The sequence below is a fragment of the Myodes glareolus genome, chromosome 17 (genome assembly GCF_982192425.1).
Source record: "Myodes glareolus chromosome 17, mMyoGla1.1, whole genome shotgun sequence".
NCBI lineage: Eukaryota > Metazoa > Chordata > Mammalia > Rodentia > Cricetidae > Myodes > Myodes glareolus.
In genome coordinates, this window is record NC_142042.1 from 39,660,264 (window position 1) to 39,679,681 (window position 19,418).

The window sequence follows — 19,418 nt, forward strand, 5'->3', positions numbered from 1 at the left end:
AACGATAGGGATCACGAGAGTTATTAATATAATTGTTTTCCAGATATGTGCTATAGAGTTTTCCTTGTTTTGTAAATAATAAAATTACAGCACCAGGTTTGAGATGTTATCCAAACTGACATGGTCATGTGACAGACTGTAGGACTTTATCCAATAACGTCTACTGAATGCAGTGCCTTTTCCACTTGGAACTGCTGCTCATGGTCGGTTCTGATTGGCTTCCTCACCCCGAACTTGAGCTATTTTTAACTTTCGTACCACAATGGTCAGTCTGCAGGGACTCAGTGAATTCTCCACATGCTGAGGCCACACAGCTCGACTTACCTTTCTCTGTGGCGTGCTTCAGCTTACAGAAGAAATCGGGAAACTTGAAGATAAAGTGGAGTGTGCTAACAACGCGCTGAAAGCGGACTGGGAGCGGTGGAAGCAGAACATGCAGAATGATCTCAAGTCGGCCTTCACTGACACAGCCGAGGAGAACATCCGCTACTACGAACAGGTAAGCCGCGGTTCTCGAAAGCCTTTCCTTGTTAAGCGGTGCACTCTTGGCTGTCTATCTGCACTGTGCAAAGACTCCCGGGGAAAGAGCCAGCTGTCACCATCCAAGATGTCCTTGGTGACTTCCTGCTGGGTTGTTTCCCTTCCCCACTCCACCCGCACCCTAGCACCCTACTGATGATTCCAGAAAGAATCGCATTGCTCACTGAGGTGGAATGTTCTGACCCTTTGTTTGCTTTCCCCTTTTCTGTGTCTGTCTCCTAAAGAATTTACAAAGGAAGAAGAGCAGATATTTGAAAAAGTCAAATCAATCCTGGCTGTCCTCAGCTTCTGTGTTTCTGCTCTCCCATAACTAATAACTAACGCAGCCGCGTGGAAAGCGCAACTGATCTATATTGATCTATCCACACAAGAGTAACTCATATTTGAGGGATGGCATAATGTGTAGCTAGGATTTTTTTTCTTTTTGGACAATCATTTTCAATGTTGCAGCTAACTGTTCCTCAAAGAAGTCACCTTCTTAAATGAAGTTTGTCCTGTGTATCACTGTTCCACCTAACAAAGTCTAAACATACTTTCCTGGAAGAATATTTAAAATTCAGGTCTCTCACATGACTTCTGATGAAAATAACAAGTATATGGAATTGTTAGGTTAAGGAATTTATACTATGAACCTACAGTAATTATCATTGTACAAATACTTTAAATTCAAAAGTTATCTGTTTTGAAAGACTAACTAATACGGACATCTTCATAAAATGAGAATTTAAATGAACACAACCAAACACCATGCAGCAGCTGTGAAGAGCAAGCATAGCATGTATGACAATCCTTTGCTTGGGGAGTTAGAGCTAGTATAGGAAACATTTGAAACAAGGGATCTAAAAATTGCAATGTTCTGATATAGAAAGTCATTGCAGGAAGACCAAACCTCATATGAGGATGGGATGAACCCCAGAGAGTAGGTTGAAGCTCAGATCTGAATGTTGAATGGGATACCTTTGCATAACGAGGTGAGAAATCAAGGCTCAGGAACCAAAAATCCATGGACAAAAACATAAACATGAGAGAAATATTCAAATCATTTAACCTCATTGGAGGAAGTGGAGGTACTGCTGCTTTAAAAACAAGTATGTTCTAAGTTAAGTCTCATGGTTCCTTCTTAGGAGGCCATTGAGTTTTTATCTGATGATACATGTCACCTCTCTCCAGATTGTTGATCTGGCATACAACCCTTTAAGCAGTTCAAGTATCTGAAAATGTCAGGAAAACTCGGGTTTGAATGGTCTAAAATATTTCTCCTTAATAAAGTCCTTTCATCCGCATAAGGCATCAGTATCACAATGTTCCCACCTGGGCATCTTTACATCATGCACTCCCAGGAACAGTCTGCTGAGATGGTGCCTCTGAGATGCCTTGTGGAGCTGGATAGGTGCTCAGCAGTTAGGGGTGTGTCCTTTCTTGCTGAGAACCTGAGTGCGGCCCCAATGCCCATGTCAGGCCACTCTTCTGGCTTCCTGAGTGCATGTGCACGTGTGTGTGTGTGTGTGTGCACACGCACGACACACACACACACACTAAAAAATAGAAATCAATCTTTTTATTAACAAAAGAAATGACTTGAAAATGAGACTATGTAATGTACCTGGTTACTATCATGAAACATAAATACATTAAGATATTAAATATGGCAAATGCGGCTAAGTTTTTAAAGGTAAAGTCTGCTGATTTTTCCAAGTTTGGGCTTTTTTGTTTGGTTGCATTTTCTCTTTCATGTTTGCTTCTGTTTCGAGACAGGGTCTCACTATGCCGCTTTATTCGGGAGAATGATTGGTTTCCGCTAGTATAACGTACAAAGACCCTGCCCAGGGCATTTGTTGCTTCCACAGTGGCAACTTCTCACGTATCTGGCCCATCAGTTCACCAAGGCAGGATAAGGAAGCTGGTGTCCTTAAGTAATCAAGAAGCCTGAATCGGTTGAAAAGCTGTGAAGGCCTAAAGGGCATCAGTATGTTGTCATCTGTTAATTCTGGCCGTCTCAGATAGATGGAGACGTGAAGTGTTCGTGATCTTTCCAGCCCATTTCATCTTATCACATTCTCACAGAAATACCTCCCTTTTCATCGACATTCACGTAGAAAATCCCCCAAAGGGTCCGTTCCTATTGCAGAAGATAAACTAGCACTCACACATCTGCCTATTAATTGACTTATATAAAACGAAATGATCACAGCTTGTATAGCTTCAAATTTAAATATCAGAATGACAGAGGGAAATGAGATTGCACATATATGGAGTGACTGCCGTTCTGAAATGTCACACCTATATTTGTGAATTTGGGGCAAGACGTTGAACTCTGGCTACATAGTGGATACTTAAGATGTTACTCCATTACCTTCTGCATGAAACGGCACCCTGCTTGGATGGTATAGGCGTGCGTTCGTTTGTTTCAGGGCTCTGTTCTGCACAGTGTGTCCGCTGGCAATTTCACTGCTCTGAGAACATTGTGAAGTGTGTTTACACACACGGAGACCACAGGGACATCACTAGGAGATGGATTACTGTGGAATAACATCGTATGGGGGCTCTGCCCTTGACGGAAACAATGTGAAACAGGGCACGATTGTACAACAGCATCCAAAGAAAATCTTGCCAATGTGATAATGTGCCAGGGATATTGAAACAGTACAATATGACATGAGGAATAAAGGGAGTGAATGTTTTTCACTGCTCCCCTCTAGCTAAAAAGGGACTAGTTTTGGGTTGTTCTCAATGCTTATTGTAAAGTTGGCGAAAACTTAGATGATGTTGATCCTTGAGAGAAACAATGGATTAGAAGATTGCATTCTTATGAAAGCTTTATTTTAGCATAAATGAATCTACTTAGCTATCCTACCTCCTCCTACACATGAGCTTTGCATATGTGGTTGGACCTTGAGGGAGTGCAGTTAGTTTCAAAGTAGCTTTGGAATGACTCTGGTTTTGACCCAAACCAGCAAAGAGAACAATGACCTTTAGGGTGGGAATGTTGTCGAGCGACATAATGTTGTTGCTAAGGAGTTTACAAGGAACCCTGATCTCCTTTCCAGTTCTCTTGAAGATGCTTTTGTCAGTGTAATGTGTTTGCTTTCTTTGTCTCTCATACATCAAGAGCGTCTGACAGTAATAAAAAGAGTAGGGAATTCACCAGAGGTACGTGAAAGTTGTGGCAAGGAGCAAAGTTAATAAAGGGACCTGAATTCCAGAACATCTGCAGCTCACAACACTCTAAATCTATACTAGGCTTTCCACAGCTGAGAACTATTATGGTCAGCCTTGCTCTAAATGTGACATGAACCATCTCCTTTGCCTTTCTCCTTAACCCCACCTCTACGCCATCCCTCCCAAACTCCCAACAATAGAAACCTCTGATGATGATTTTTATCAAACTAAACAGATGATAATTAAGTGATAATGAACAAATTAACTCTATTTCTTTGCAAAGTTTATTTTAGTATTACTAGTAGGTATATAAAATCGAGAAAAGTACATGCTTACTGAAAACAAACACATAGAAATTTAATAGTTATCATAATGTAAAGAAGAAATAAACGTTCATAACCCCACTTCCTACAGAAAAATAGATTATTTGTATATAATTACAAAAAAATAATTGCTAGCATAAGATTATCATGCTTATTAAAAGTGTTTACAGGACCCTTTCTGAAAGTGCCCACGTGAAGTACATAACTTATTTATTTTAGGCCTTGATAATTAAAATGAATATATTTGGTTTTTAGTATTTTTCAGCTGTTTTACATGATTTTCTGTTGGCGGAGGCTTTTTGTTCATTCCTGGATGCCCGGACTTGATATAATCACACAGAAACTATATTAATTGCAATACTGTTTTGCCAATAGCATAAGTGTATTTCTGGATAACTCTTATATCTTAAATTAACCCATTTTCATTATTTTGTATTTTACCACGAGGCTCGTGGTTTACTGGCAAGGTACCTGCACGTCTGCCTCCTGCAGCGGCTACTTGGCATCCACTGATTCCACCTTCTTTCTTCCAACATTCATTTTAGGTTTTCTGCCTAGCTCTTCTCTGCCCTACCACAGGCCTAAGCAGATTCTTTATTCATTAACAAATAAAAGCAACACATATACAAAAGGACTTCTCACATCAGTTTTTAATGTAGTTAATAATTGTCATATTTAGAAATCATAATGGGAATAGGTAATTTCTTATATTTAAAATTTGAATAACCTTTTTCTATTGTAAGTAATGCTATTAAGCTAGTTATACTAACATATTTATGTGAGGGAACAGTCAAGGAATAGGTATTTGTGAACAGGGCCTGAGAGAGCCTGGATGCCAGCATGGACTTGGATATAATGATACCTACCACGGATACATATCAGTGCAGAGCCAGAGGCAAGGGAACGTGTTTCACAATTTTCTAAAGAATACTATCTTTTATCTCACAGCCAGAAGTCCTTCTATAGTCCAGCTTGAATTGAGCCTAGACTCACTATTGGACTAAGTCTGTAGACCTGCCATTTTTGAAAGAAATGGTGTCCCCTTTGGACCTAGCACCATGCACCTGCAGTCAAAGCTATTTGCAAGACAAGGACAGAAATATTTTTAGCACTTTTTAAATCATCATCATCATCATCTCTTAAGATAATTATGAATATTAGTTGTTTAAATTTGGGTAGTATGAATTTTAAATACCCAGAGCACTGGTTACTGAATCCCAAATGCAGGTAGGAAACCTGAGACAGAGCAGTAGGGGATGTGAACAAATGAGAAGTACATACAATGGATAAAAATGTACAAAAAGGATGCTATAAGGAAACCCGTCATTTTATATATTGCCTTTAAAATAAATAAAAAAGAAATGATTTGCTATAATCAGTGATTATTAGTCTACATTTATAATCACTATATTATTATATCTTATTTTAGAATGTCATTTTCCTCATGTAAAAATGACTTATTTAAGATTCCATTATTGCCCAGTGTGGTGGCAAATACCTTTAAGTTCAAAGTCGGGGATTATCCGAGTGAACTAAGGGATCAGCCAGAGCAGGGCAGGAGACATATGGTGAGCAGTTGTGGAGAGGGAACAGAATAGAACAAAGTACAATGACACACATGTACAAGAATGTTATAATGAAACCCAGTACTTTGTATACTGATTTGAAATTAATAACAAAAAAAAATCTATTATCAAAGCCATGTGGTAAGCACTGTGGTAGATCTAATTTTAAGCTCAAGTCTTGCTCATACAGTTAAAGTTTATTAGGGAAGAATAATATACATATTCATTTGCTTGATACAGCTTTACAGTTGGGTTTTTGAGAGAGGGTCTTGCTGTGTAGCCCAGGTTGACTTAGAACTCACTGTAGCCTATGCTGTCCTCAGAATTATGGCAATCCTCCTGCCTCAACCCTCTGAGTGATGGAATCACAGGCAGACACCACTGCAGCTTGTGCTAATGTGTTTAATGGAAGTTTATTTAAATTTGTTCTGTTCAGATAAACTATAGTGGTATCAGTAAGCACCACAAATATTTGGGTCCACATGGACATCCAGGAAGTGAGAAATCATTTATGCGAGGTGAATGAAAAAAAGAAGGAAATGCCTTGACAAAGGCTTATCTATATCCAAATGAACACTACTGCTGAAGCTTCTCTAATATCCAAACATGGTTATTTGTGAGTCATTTAAAAATTACCCAAAACAATTTAAATTGGATTTTATAGTGAGCCTACAAATTAAGGCAATTGGCAAATGGGCTGTACGGGTCCTGAATGTTCTTCGAGTGTGGTTTCCTTTCCCATTTTCATTTCTAGAATGCATCCTTCTTACATTTGGAAAATGGGAAATGCCAAAGGGTTCCTTTAGCTTCAGTGTTACACTATGGACTGGATACATTTTTCTGATATGGGAGAAAAAATGCTGAAAAACACCCTGGTCCAAGTTAAAATAGCTCCCCCAAAATTCTGATCATACGAGGTAAAAATGTGTTGATTATAATTATAAAATTGCTGCCTAGGAAAGACTCTGATCTGGATTTCTGTCAAATTTCATTCTTGTGGAAGCTGAAAAATCAGAAAAATTACTTTAGTGAAAGGAGCAAAGAGAATAGTCTCACGAAATTTAATTCTAACTAGCAAAGGAGGACTGTTATGTGCCGTTAACCTAAGGATAAAGTGCTTTTTCAGTCCAGAGGGAGAAAGCAAAAGAGGGAAACTCTAGCCATTTCCATATTCCTTAGAATTTAGTAAAGTGGCTTGAAAAACTAGGGAAAAGTTAGTTATGCTTTTTTTTTCCAAAGTCTTTGACTTTGAAAGCGACTGTGACTTAAGAGAGGGGGCAGTTCTAACGTGTGAGGTGTAGATCATAGAAAGAATCGGATGTGATTGGGGTGTGGGCTGTGGACCTTGGAAAGGGAGATAAAAGCAGAATACTTTTAAGGATAAGTCCAGAAGAGAATGGGAAGTATCAGGGGTCACACTTCAAGAGAGAGTGAGGGTTGAGGAGGGGGAGTTGAAAAATGTCCCCGTCGTACCAGAGTCCAGTGTGTGGAGCCTCTTTGGACTACAGAAAATGAAGATTTAATAAGGTAATACAATGATTACAAGGAATCTCTAATGGAGATTGTCATAGAAAGAGGAAAGGGCTGCGTGGCTTCTGTTCTGATGCTGCACTTTCCATCATGGAGGAGAAAAATGGAAATGGACTGGATTTGCTCATCAGCAAACAAAACAAAACAAAATGGCATATTTGAAAAGATTAAATAAAAACTGTCCATTTTACAGAAACAGAAGGCTGGGTACATTATTTTCTTCCCAAGCATTATGAAAGCCCTTTACCAGCTGGAAAGCAGAATGACAGCCTCAGTTGTAGAGGAAGATTGGTGGGTCTTCCCCTTCCCCTACCCACCCTTTCTTTCCTTCCTAGATGGCTATGAATGTTAACTCCAGGAACTGGGAACCACTGCCACCCATTTCCAGTTAATGTCCTCAGTCATTTGGATGACTGTCACACATGGTCACCCAGTACTGCTCAGTTCTCTGTATGAATCACCTTGGGGACACAAGGGGGTAAATGGCAGAATCTTTACTCATGTAGAGAATTTTTTTCCCCCTGTGGTTTTTAAGCCTCAGGAATGCAGGCAGTGTTTGAATTTTCTTTGACAATCTTGCAACAGAGATCTTGTAGATGGCTTATACTGGGCTGTTAAGTAGTCAGTATCAGGCTAGATTTGAGTAAAGAAGCAGCTTCGTTATAATCCACCTTCCTGTTTTACTGTAAAAATGAAGTCAAGCTATAAGGAGTGTAGGAAACCATGAGTGAGTGAAGTCCTGAATGAATGTGTACTGCAGACATGGGCGTGTCCCTGTTCAGGACTCCAAGGCCTCAGTCTCCTGGGAGGGCCAAAACCTTCCCCAGGTGAAACTCATGGGATGGCAAGGCTTACCTAGTGATGGAGCCAGTGGCCAGTGTGTATAAAAGCTAGCAGCTGCTGCTTCCTCCCCAGATGATTGTGATTGCAACCTCTGCTGCCTACAGAGCCGCCTACTGAGACTAATTAACCCTTTCCCCTCTGCTGCACATAATACACATGCAAAGGTTCCAAGTTGCTATGGTAGTAGATGCCACTCCATCAGAGAGCCCACTCCTCACCTGGTGCCAGCTTTTCTATATGTGTGTCTCTGTGTCTGTCCTTTGTTCATTCCCTCCCTTCCCCTAGTCAGGGTTCCAAGACCAAGCTACAGAGCTGCAGCATAGCTGAGCTAGAAGAGTCTAGAATGGTCTAGAACTGGGAATTTGGAATCCATATCAGAGTGGCTTTTCTGTTTGGTTTGGGTGGTTGTTGTGCTCTTCTGTTTGTTTTTACTAGCATAACTCCTAATAGTTACTGATATCTGATATATTTATACACACACACCCTTGGAGCCACGGATCAGAGACAAATATCTTAATAGTATCAAAAACAGCTCCCCAAGAAAACAACTCTCAGTGTCTTAGTCACTGGGAGGACTGTCTCACAATTTCATTATGCACCATAGGATTGAACAGTGCCCTGGTGTGTGTGTGTGTGTGTGTGTGTGTGTGTGTGTGTGTGTGTGTGTGTTTGGCAGGGATGTGAGGGTACCTCACCTACTTAGGAGGCTCAGAGCCTTAGAAATTCACTGAACTGAGCTGTTTTATGCCAGTTAAAATGTTTTAATTCATTGGGTCCCTGTACCCTCATTATAGCACTGGAAGATAACTTACTAGAAGCTAAAACATCTGGATTAGGAAATGCAGACTCAATCTAGTGTTTTCCTATGGACCATCCAGTTTGCTTTCAGTGTGAGCATCTTCATCAGCTGGGAAACAGCTACTTGCCTTCTCAGTACCACGTGATGACTGTCTATTGACCATCTCAGAGATTTCCATTTCTTTTAGAAAGATCAACATTACTCAGTTTTTAAAAATTAAACATGTCATCCCTATCATTTTTATACCATCTACATTATGGAAAATTATTTTTCAGGTGAGCAATAAGTTCCTATTTCAAATAAAACCAGGAGGTGTAAAGTAGGAATGAATAAAACAAGAAAATGTGAAATACAATGACGTTTTATGGCCTTAGGATGCTAAAAATTCTATTTTCACTGTCTGAGAAGAGGCTTCATATTTAACTATACATTCTAATGTTTAGTGGATGATTTATTTTTATTTTTAATTATTCTGGGTTGCCCACTGGAGGCAGTTGCAGTTGTATACTCTCCATTCACTATAAAGAATATGATAGAGGGATATTCTGTAACAAAGCTTCCATAGATACCAGAGAACTGCCTTCTCAGATGGAAAAAGGTCACTAGAAATTTTGAATAAACAAAGAAGCAAGAATTGTAAACAGAACTCAAAGAAATCTACGTGTAATATTAAAGGACAGTACTGTCTGAGGCTGAAGTAGAAGAGTCAGTGTGACTCCAGACTAGACTGAGTTATAAAGTGAAAATTTGTCTAAAAATTAACAAAAAAGCAAATGATGATCATTTCTATCCAAATTAGAAATTCAAAGGTCATTACTAGTCATTGTTCTACTTGATTATGCCATTTTTTATTCTGTCACAGAATTAGTAAACATTTTTGGTATTTTGGAGGTTTCTGCTGTTCCCAAACTCCTATTGAAATCGTCTCATCACTACCTTATGACCTGTAGTATAATTATTTCTCAATTATCTACCCTGAAAAATGAGTTTATGTGTGCAATGGAGGGAAAGCATGGCTATCTACCTGCCTTTTCCCAGAATTTAAACAAGGGATGGTGTCTGCAGCTAAGTTATTTATAGATTTAATAGGAAACAATTATAAAGGGATAAAAATTTTAAAACATACAAAGCATATATACAAGGATATAATATTTTAAAGATGAGAGATAACTAATGAAAAATATAGAATTGTGTGTCGGCAGCATTTTATAAGGAGAGAAAGATAAATGTGTTCACTGTAATTATCTATAGAGTCAATAGATGGTTAAAATAAGAGATTGAAAAAGTAAGCTTGAAATCCCATGTTTAAGCTGATGAGCCCCATCAGTTGTCTGGTCATATCAAAAGAAACAATCGAATGTAGTGAACACATGAACAGATATAATATGAAATCAAGTTCAGGCCCTTGGTTTAGTTTATTCCACAAAGACTATTAGCATGTTAGACCTCTTGTCACCCCTGTGTAAAAGTAAGAGAAATGGAATAAATGATACCTGAGATGCCTGCTGTCTTTATCCGATTTTGAGTTAGACAGCCACAGACTACAATGGAATAATAAATAAGTGGGCCACAAGATGGCGTCTGTAGCTAATGAGTCCTTTTACTTTAACCCTTGCAGTGGTTAAGCTAAACACACAGCTTACATTGTATTTTTAGAAAAGTAGTATGCACATCCTGTTATTTAAAATTTTAGAGCTACTTCTAAAATTGAAACTTGGCAGATAATTCCTGGAATCTGGATTCAGACTTCTATAGAAGTGAGCATCCCCACTCCCCTCTCTTTTTCTTATCTTCCTTTCTTTTTTCTTTTTCTTTTTGGCAGTACTGGGCAGTAAACCCAGAGCCTTTCATTTGCTATGCCAGTGTTCTGCCACTGAGAAACATATTCCGAATTTTTGCCCATTTTTATTTTGAAGCAGAGGCTCACTGGCTTGCTCAGCCTAGCTTGATCTTACTCTGTAGTCCACACTTGTTGTGAACTTGTAATCCCCCTGCCTCAGACTCCCAACTAGCTGATATTACGGTCTTCTACTACCAGGCCTGACTAGCCTATTCCCCAAATTACTAATTTTACTTGAACCTGAATCTTTAGCATAGACAACCGGCTTCAGAGCTTTTAAATGAGCTCAGGAAAAGCCCCAGACTCAATGCCCTCCTGGCACTGAGCGTGTACCACATGTAGACTATCAGAACTACAGCAGCCACAGTGAAGACGGCAAAGATTCCTCATGTGCCTGGGGATCTTACTTTTGGAAACTGTACGATGGTAATTATCTTTCAAATACCAAATACTTGAGGGAAATGTTTAAATTTTTATGATCACCATATCTCATAATGGCTCTGGGCAAGCAGAACTAGACAAAACTGTAAATCATATGTATTTTCATTTGCCAACTTCTTGTCAGTACCAGTCAGCCTCTGGAACCTACCATTTTAATGGAAACCCATTTATTTTATGTATAGATGAAGAAGCCCAATAAAGCAGAGAGTCACGGTAGACCTCCTCACGTCCCACAAGGTGACACAATGTTAATACCTGCTCCTCCATATGAACACTACCACGGAAAGCTGCTGTGTCTATGGGAACAGTGCTGTCACCACTGATTCTTTCGAAACCTTGATCACATCTGTTTGTGGGATTCCTATGCGCTTGGGAACGAAGGAGACATTTGCCTGCTCTGGTAGCGAAATGTCATCGCCATCCCTGCTGAAGCAGCAAGAGATTTCCTTTCAAAACTAAAAGTTACTTTTGGAATTGGAACTTAATTTTCCTAGCATCTCAGCCTCATTAAAAAGGTTTGAAGCGAGTATGTCGAAAGGGGGTGTGTTCTCTGTAGTGTGCATCCACAGATCTGGCTCCTTTGCCCAGTTACTGTCTCTCCGAGTTCTCTGCTCTCAGAAAACTTGTTTATCCTTTGGCTACAGGACATAGAGACCTGGGGAGAACGCTTGCTGGATTTTCAGTTACAGATTTATGGTGAACCTCCTTTTCAGTGCTGCCCCATCCTGGCTAACACACATGCACTACCTTACTTAGGGTTCCATGGTATAGAGCATTCACTGTGTTCTTATGGGAAGAAACAGAATAGTCTGTAAATCAGTTTTGGAACGAGGATTGCTTTTTGTTTTGTTTTGTTCTGCTTTGTTTTGTTTTGTTGGATTTTTGAGACAGGGATTCTCAGTGTTTTGCTCTGACTGTCCTGGAACTTTCTCTGTAGACTAGTGCTGGCATCAAAGGCATGTGTCACCACCACTCCTACGTCTTTTGTTTTTAAAATATTTATTGTTATATATGTGTGAAGGTGTGCATGTACCATGGCATGCCCGGGGATGTTAGAAGACAACATCGTGAAGCTGGTTCTTTCCTTTCACCTTTAGTTCTGGGAATCTAACGCAGGTCACGTGGTTTGCATGGCAAGTGTCTTAACTCTCTGAGCCATGTAGCATCCAAATTCATTCTCTGAACTAAGACAGGATTGTCTGCTTCCATCAGAAGATGACTGCATAAAATAAATGTGAAAAATGGTGACACAGTATTCAAATGAAAGTAGAACCCTGTGGTTGGAGTCCCACGGGAGCATAAGAAGCTAAATTTGATTAGGCTAGCTACAAAGACTAGGTCAGTGAGGATGCCTGTCATTAATATCATCTTTAAATTTATTTTGGCCTTCATTCTGAGTTATGCTAATACTAACTAACTTCACTGATAGTAGTGATTTTTTTTTAAAGAAAATAAAGAGTAAATGCTTAATTTCAATTCAAGGCCAAATAGATAGAAACACTTGATTTAAAGAACTTACTTCAGAGCCACTTATGCATAAGTACATTTGATATTTGTCTTTCTGGGTCTGGGTTACCTCACTCAATATGATATTTTCTAGAGCCATCCATTTGTCCGCAAATTTCAAGATGTTATTTTTTTCTGCTATGCAGTACTCCATTGTGTAAATGTACTGCATCTCTTTATCCATTCTTTGGTTGAGGAGCATTGAGGTTGTTTCCATGTTCCAGCTATGACAAATAATGTTGCTATGAACATAGTTGAGCACATGTCCTTGTGATACCCAAGGTATATACCCAAAAGTGGTATTGCTGAGTCTTGAGGTAGATTGTTTCCTAATTTTCTGAGAAATCACCATGCTGATTTCCAAACTGGCTGTACCAGTTTACACTCCCACCAGCAATGGAGGAGCATTCCCTTTATCCCCACATCTTCTCTAGCATTATCCAGCATGAGCTGTCATCAGTATTTTTTTTATCTTGGTCATTCTTACAGGTGTAAGATAGAAATCAGAGTTGTTTTGATTTACATTTCTCTGATGACTAATGATGTTGAACATTTCCTTAAGTGTCTTCCACCCATTTTAGATTCCTCTGTTGAGAGTTCTCTGTTTAGGTCTGTATTCCATTTTTTATTGGATTATTTGCTCTTTTCATGACTAATTTCTTGAGTTATTTGTATGTTTTGGAGATCAGCCTCTGTCCAGTGTGTGGTTGGTGAAGCACTTTTCCCATTCTGTAGGCTGCCATTTTTTATCTTGTTGACTGTGTTTTGCTTTACAGAAGCTTTTCAGTTTCAGGAGGTCCCGTTTATTAATTGTTTCTCTCAGTGCTCTGCTACTGGGGTTATATTAAGGAAGTGGTCTTCTGTGCCAGTACATTCAAGTGTACTTCCCACTTTTTTTTTCTATGACGTTCAGTGTGATTGGTTCTATGTTGAGGTCTTTGATCCATTTGGAGTTTTGCTCATGGTGATAGATATGGGTCTATTTTTATTCTTCTACATGTTGATATCCAGTTATGCCAGCACTATTTGTTGAATATTCCTTTTTTCCATTTTATATTTTTTGCTTTTTTGTCAAAAATCAGGTGTTCTCCCTCATAAGTGGCTTTTAGACATAAACCAAAGAAAAATCAGCCTACAATTCACAACTAGAGAACCTAGACAACAAAGAGGACCTTAAGAAAGACATACATGAATCTAATCTGCATGGGAAATAGAAAAAGACAAGACCTCCTGAGTAAATTGGAAGTGTGGGGATCATGTGAGAGGGTAGAAGGGGAGGGGTTAAAAGGGGAGGGTAGCAGGGCAAATATATAACTCAATAAAAACAGTTTTTAAAAGTTCACCTCAAAGTCAGTATCACTAGGTTCTGAGATTTTGTTGTCTTTATCCTTAATATTTTTCAATCGTCCCAATGCTAAGCACAGTAGATGCTCACCATCCTAAATTGATTAGTGCAGTGTGAACTGACCATTGCTGGAGGTCTTACTTAGGTTCTCCAGTTTAAAGCAAGCAGGAAAGAATTACAAGAAATGAAGCATTTTAGACATCAACGTTTTTAGTTTTTATTACATTTATTTGTTTGTTTGTTTAGTGTTTGAATGTGTACATGTGTCTGGGCATGTGCTATGACATGCGTGTGGAAGTCAGTGGACAACCTGTAGGAGTTGATCATTTCCTTCTGCCATGTGGATCTACGGGCAAATGTTCTCAATGTGTTGATCACAACCCCTTTGACAGCCCTCCATCTCCAAAATATTTACATTATGATCCATAAAAATGGCAAAATTGCAATTATAGAAGTAGCAATAAAACAGTTTTATGGTTGTGGGGCTGCTGCAACATGAGGAATTGTATTAAAGGATCACAGCATTAGGAAGGTTGAGAACCACTGTTCTAAGAAATGAACTCAGGTTGGCAGGCTCAGCAGCAAGCACCTTTACCAACTAAACCATCTTGCCCCTTTTTATTGCTTTTAAAAATGAATTTGTAGATCGGCATGATATATGTGCCAGTTACCAGATAACTCAAGTGAATTTTAGCCCCAGATGAATTGGAAGGAGGAGTTAGTTACCAAATGTACTCATTTAAAGTAGAACATCTTGCACTAGAATTCCAAAAGAGCACCAGCAGCGTGGCTAAGCACAAACAAACACTTGCCACCAAGCCAGGAACAATATGGTATAAAGAAAGAACCAATTCCCACAAGAGATTGTATAGAGAATCAGCTTCCACATACACAAATTTTATACATTTTATTTTCTTAAAATTTGATCTCCTTGATATCCCCTATTTTCGTGCCCATCTCTTCTCCCACAATAGTCCTTCCACTGTATAAAAGAGAGACATCTTTATGTTTGCTAACGACATATTAAATGTACCCAGTGGTGATATAGGAGATCTGTCCTTCTTCAGGTGTTGAAAAATAAACATTAACTATGGTCCCCCGGGATATTTGCGATGCTTTAAGTGTACCTAGGTTACTTGAGGCTCAGCTCCCTTACTTGTGAAATAGAGTTTGTGATAGTAATTGTTCACTGAAAAAAACCATGATGTATAAAAGAACCATTGTGGTGTCTGTTGCGTATTCATAGCAATGTATCCAATGTTGATTATCTGTGTTATTCTATAGAGGTTGTTCTATGATTTCCATTTTCTCTGCTTCCAGTTGGAGAATGGTTAGGAAGTTACTTAGTAATGTGCGTCTCTTTTCTGTTTCAGTAGCCTCAGTGCTTACCTTATAAATGAATGTTGGTTCACTGTACCAACTGACATGGTGGCAAGTACAATATGGCAGCGAACGAAGAGAGTTTGTTTGTGGACCAGCATCATTCTTGGTACCATTCAGTGTATTTGATATGACTTCCCAACAAAGAAAGCTGTTTGGAATTTCACTTTGACTTGTATCTGGGGGATGGTCAGTATTTAAGTGGTAGTTGGGTTGAGTTGTCAAAAAGATACTATTTTTTTGAAAGCAGTAAATGCGCTGTTTCTGGGTAACCTCTCAGATGAGGGGCAAGAGCTCACCCGAAGGATTTGCAGGGAAAATGGCTCTCCCAGACTGTGTGTTAGATTGTGGAGTGGTTTTCTCACTGCGCTCTTCTGTCGTTTTTATATTTACATTTCGTGAAGCAGACCTGAAACTGTGTCTAAATTGGGAAGAAAAATAAATTCTTAAATAACCAATGCTTATTGCATATCTGCATAGGAGGTAAGCTATAGGGTTCTGTTTTTATAGATTTTCTTTCTCGATATGTAGACTTTCTCTTCTCTTGACTTGCTGAGACTTTTTGTCTTAATCAAGAATAGATGACTGAATTTGCCAAATGCTCTCTAATCTGTTGAGAAATTCTGTCTTTAATGTGGTCTTAGGAATGTTGAGAGTTAATCAAACCTTGCATTCATGAATAAGACCATTTGCATATTACATATAATTTTTTGAAGAGATTACTGACTTTTCTTTGCTATTTTTTTAGAATTTTTGCATCTATCTTTCTGATTAAAATCAGTCTCCAATTTTCTTCTGCAGTGTCTTTGATTCAGGTTAGCTAGAAAGGGCTCCTGTGTCTTCCGTTCTGTTTGTGTTTGTACAGAATGTTTAGGGTTTTGTGATTTTCTCCTTTTGAGTAATTGGCCATTGTTTCATTTCATCTGGAGGTCAGGGGAATCTGAGATAACACTATCCTTTCTTTCTTCACTCCTGATGACTCTTCTCCTCTTCTTTGTCATTGTTGTAGCATGAGGGATCAAACCCGGGACCTCGTGCATGCGAGGCAAGTGTTGTACCTCTATCACCCGATCACCCCATACCATCTTCCTTTTTTATGATCAATAAGGCACTTTCACAATATTACTAATCTTCTTAAAGAGTAAACATTTAGTGCTATTATTTTTCCTGTAAATTTTTTGCTATTGTCTTTTATTGATTCATACTCTGGTTTGCCCATACAAACATACACATACATGCACATCCTGCAGCTTACTTTTGTTTTACTATGTTTCTTGATGGCTATTTTGCTATTGTTCTTTTGATTTTTAAAGTAGAGGTTAAATTCATTGATTGGAGAACTTTTCTCTTCTCTAAGTGTAAGCAGTTAGACTTTCTCTGTTCGTTCCCTTGGTGGTGTTTAGTGGTATGTAGAAGTTTTTGATACATTGTGATTTCTTTTTCATTCAGTCAAAAGACTTCATTATTTTACTTTTGGTGTCCTCTGTGGTCCATGGATATTTAAGATTCTCCTATCTGGATTAAAAATACTTAGGGATTTTCATGGGCGTTTCTCTTACTGGTTTCCAACATAGTTTCACAGTATTCAGAAACCATAATTCATGTGGCTCGTATGTATAGATATTTTTTGAGACAGGATCTCATTCAGTAGCCTAGACTGGCCTGAGACTCACTATGCAGCCCAGACAAAGATCCTAACAAAGAGGAATTCTCAAGCCTTAGTCTCCTACGTGTTGGAATTACAGGCATGTGCCATCACTCTTGCCTGCTGAGGCATCTCATGTGCTCCGAAAAATGGTGTATGAAAGATGTGCTCCCTGGTTCTGTTTTTTAGATGTGCATTAGGGCAACTTGATTGATCACGTGCCTCTAATTGGTATCCCTGTTTCTCTGCCTGCATGGTAAACATGAGAGGACCTCAAAACCAATTATAAATATTCTTGCCCTTCTCCTTGTATGGCAGCCTTTGTTTAATGTTTCCTGAATTTCCAGATGTTCTGCTATAAGAGATCATCCTTATACCTTGATAAGGATCTTGTTTCCTGAAGTCTTTAATACTAATGTAGTGTTATTATTCAATCTTTTCTTTGAACCTGTCAAACACATGTCATTTCTCATTTTGCCATTATTTTTAAATACTTATAAGAAATTTAATCACAGTGCAGGGGAGCCTTATTTTTCTGTTCACAATTTATCCCTTTTGAGATGTGTTCTCTGTAGACATTCAAATTGACTATTGACAGGATTAAGTTTGAGTGTGTTGTCTTGCTGTTATTTTTTATTCATCTCATTATTTCAGTTTTTATTCATCTCATTCTTTCTGGCTTTGGGGGATTAATAGACACTTATGTGATTTATTTCCCCCCTGTTGTTGGTATACTGTGTATTTCTTTGTTCCATAATTTTAATGATGTTTTGGTCATTAAATGTTGAATTTCAGCACCCACTCCCAGCACATAATGAAATAGCAGATAGTTTTCTCAGAACCCTTGTGCAAGGCAGTGTGTACGAAGTGTATGCAGAGGTGCAAACGTTTGTGGTTTACACCCAATGTAGTGAGTTCCTAAGGCACCTAAGCCTGTTTGCATCATGGCCAGGTTTAAATGCCAATGTGCACCGTTTCACGTTCAAATGAGTAAACCTGAGCTCTCTTTTCTCTTCTGTCAGTGGGATACCAATGAACTGTTTTATATGTTTTCCTCTTATTTGTCAATAGTACTCTCATTAAGAATTAGAATGCCAGGCCGGGAAGATGATTCAGTTGGTAAAGTGCTGTACACGCTTGCACACCTAAGACAGCCCATGGAAAGTGCCTGGGGCCCAGGTACACAGCAGTCATCCAGTGCTAGGTGGGTGGAGTCTGAAGAATCCCTGGTGATTGCTGGCCAGTCAAGCTGAATCAGGGAAGGTCATGTTCAATGACAAATCCTGTCTCAAAAGCAATATAGAGAGCAAATAAAGAAGACAGCCAGTAGCCTCTGTGAACCCACAATGAAAATATCTACACCCATACAAAACACATGTGTGTGCGCACACACACACACACACACACACACACACACACTCACACATGGGAGGGTATTAAAATATCTAAAAAATGACAGAGACTCCCATTTGGCAGGAGAAGTAGGGCATATTGCTGTAGGAGCACGTGACCATCAGCTACAGCTGACCCCTCTCATGGTGTTTCTGTTCCACAGTGCCTTGCTACGTGGGAATCATTCCTCACATCACAGACTGACCTCCCCTTGGAAGAAGACTCTGAAGATAAAATGTAATCCTGTTTGATCTTTGAGAGACAGCGTCTATCAACCAAAGTTGTTCTTTTCTGGATTGGCTGTGCCCTTTATGAAGTGGATGACAAATGATTTTGCACTGTCTGGAAAACCAACAACTTAAAAACTCAGGTATTCCAGGTCATCAACGTGAATTTGCGGTATAAATATATCTATCTAGATATATAGGTCTATTATATGATGTATATTCTATAGATCTATAGATCTGCTATATGGATAGATATTTATCTATGTCTATGTGGATAGAAAGAGATTCAGTGTAATTTTAATTTTGTTCTTAAATTTATGTGCCATTAATTACATATAGAGGTTTTTTTTTCTTACATATTTTACTGTGGAACATTACATTTTTCAATATGTTGTAAAGACTTGGTTTTAATAAAATCTTTAATAAAAAACTGGTATCTATGATATGTTCTTTGTTGTCAGAGGTCAAACTTCTGACATGGTTTTAACATTAATTCCACATATATTATCAAGGATATTATAGATGTACTTTAATGCCATCATAATTTACTTTGATATTAAGAACTTGAAATAAATATTCAAAATGATTTTATATTAATAACAATCTCTTAAACTTTTGTTAAAAATTAAGTAATTGTTTTCAACAACATAAAAATTTTCCAAAAGGTTTAAATTATTATTTGTCTTATTATTTAGAAATCCTTGTATAACCTAATTCACAATAACAAATGGATTCTCTTTTATGATAATTTTTTTGTTTTTTGTGTTTCTTTGCAATTCACAGCCAAATTTTTTTTTTTAACACATCCAGTGTCTTAAGTCTACCTGTTACGACACTGTGGGTGCTTATGGTCCACAGTGATGAAGAGTGTTTGATTAAGAGT

At 38.5% G+C, this 19,418-nt stretch overlaps 1 protein-coding gene across 2 annotated transcripts in view; it reads left to right on the top strand.

Moving 5' to 3' along the window:
- Positions 1 to 19,128, top strand: part of Snx7 (sorting nexin 7) — a 79,646-nt gene extending 60,518 nt beyond the window's left edge. The window contains exons 7-8 of one of the 2 annotated variants that reach the window (XM_048456949.3): positions 347 to 499; positions 18,472 to 19,128. In XM_048456949.3, coding sequence (XP_048312906.3) covers positions 347 to 499; positions 18,472 to 18,549 — 231 coding nt within the window. In that variant the 3' untranslated portion in view covers positions 18,550 to 19,128. The remainder of the gene's footprint in view (positions 1 to 346; positions 500 to 18,471) is intronic. The other variant, XM_048456948.3, reaches the window with a different exon arrangement.
- Positions 19,129 to 19,418: the final 290 nt, after the last annotated feature.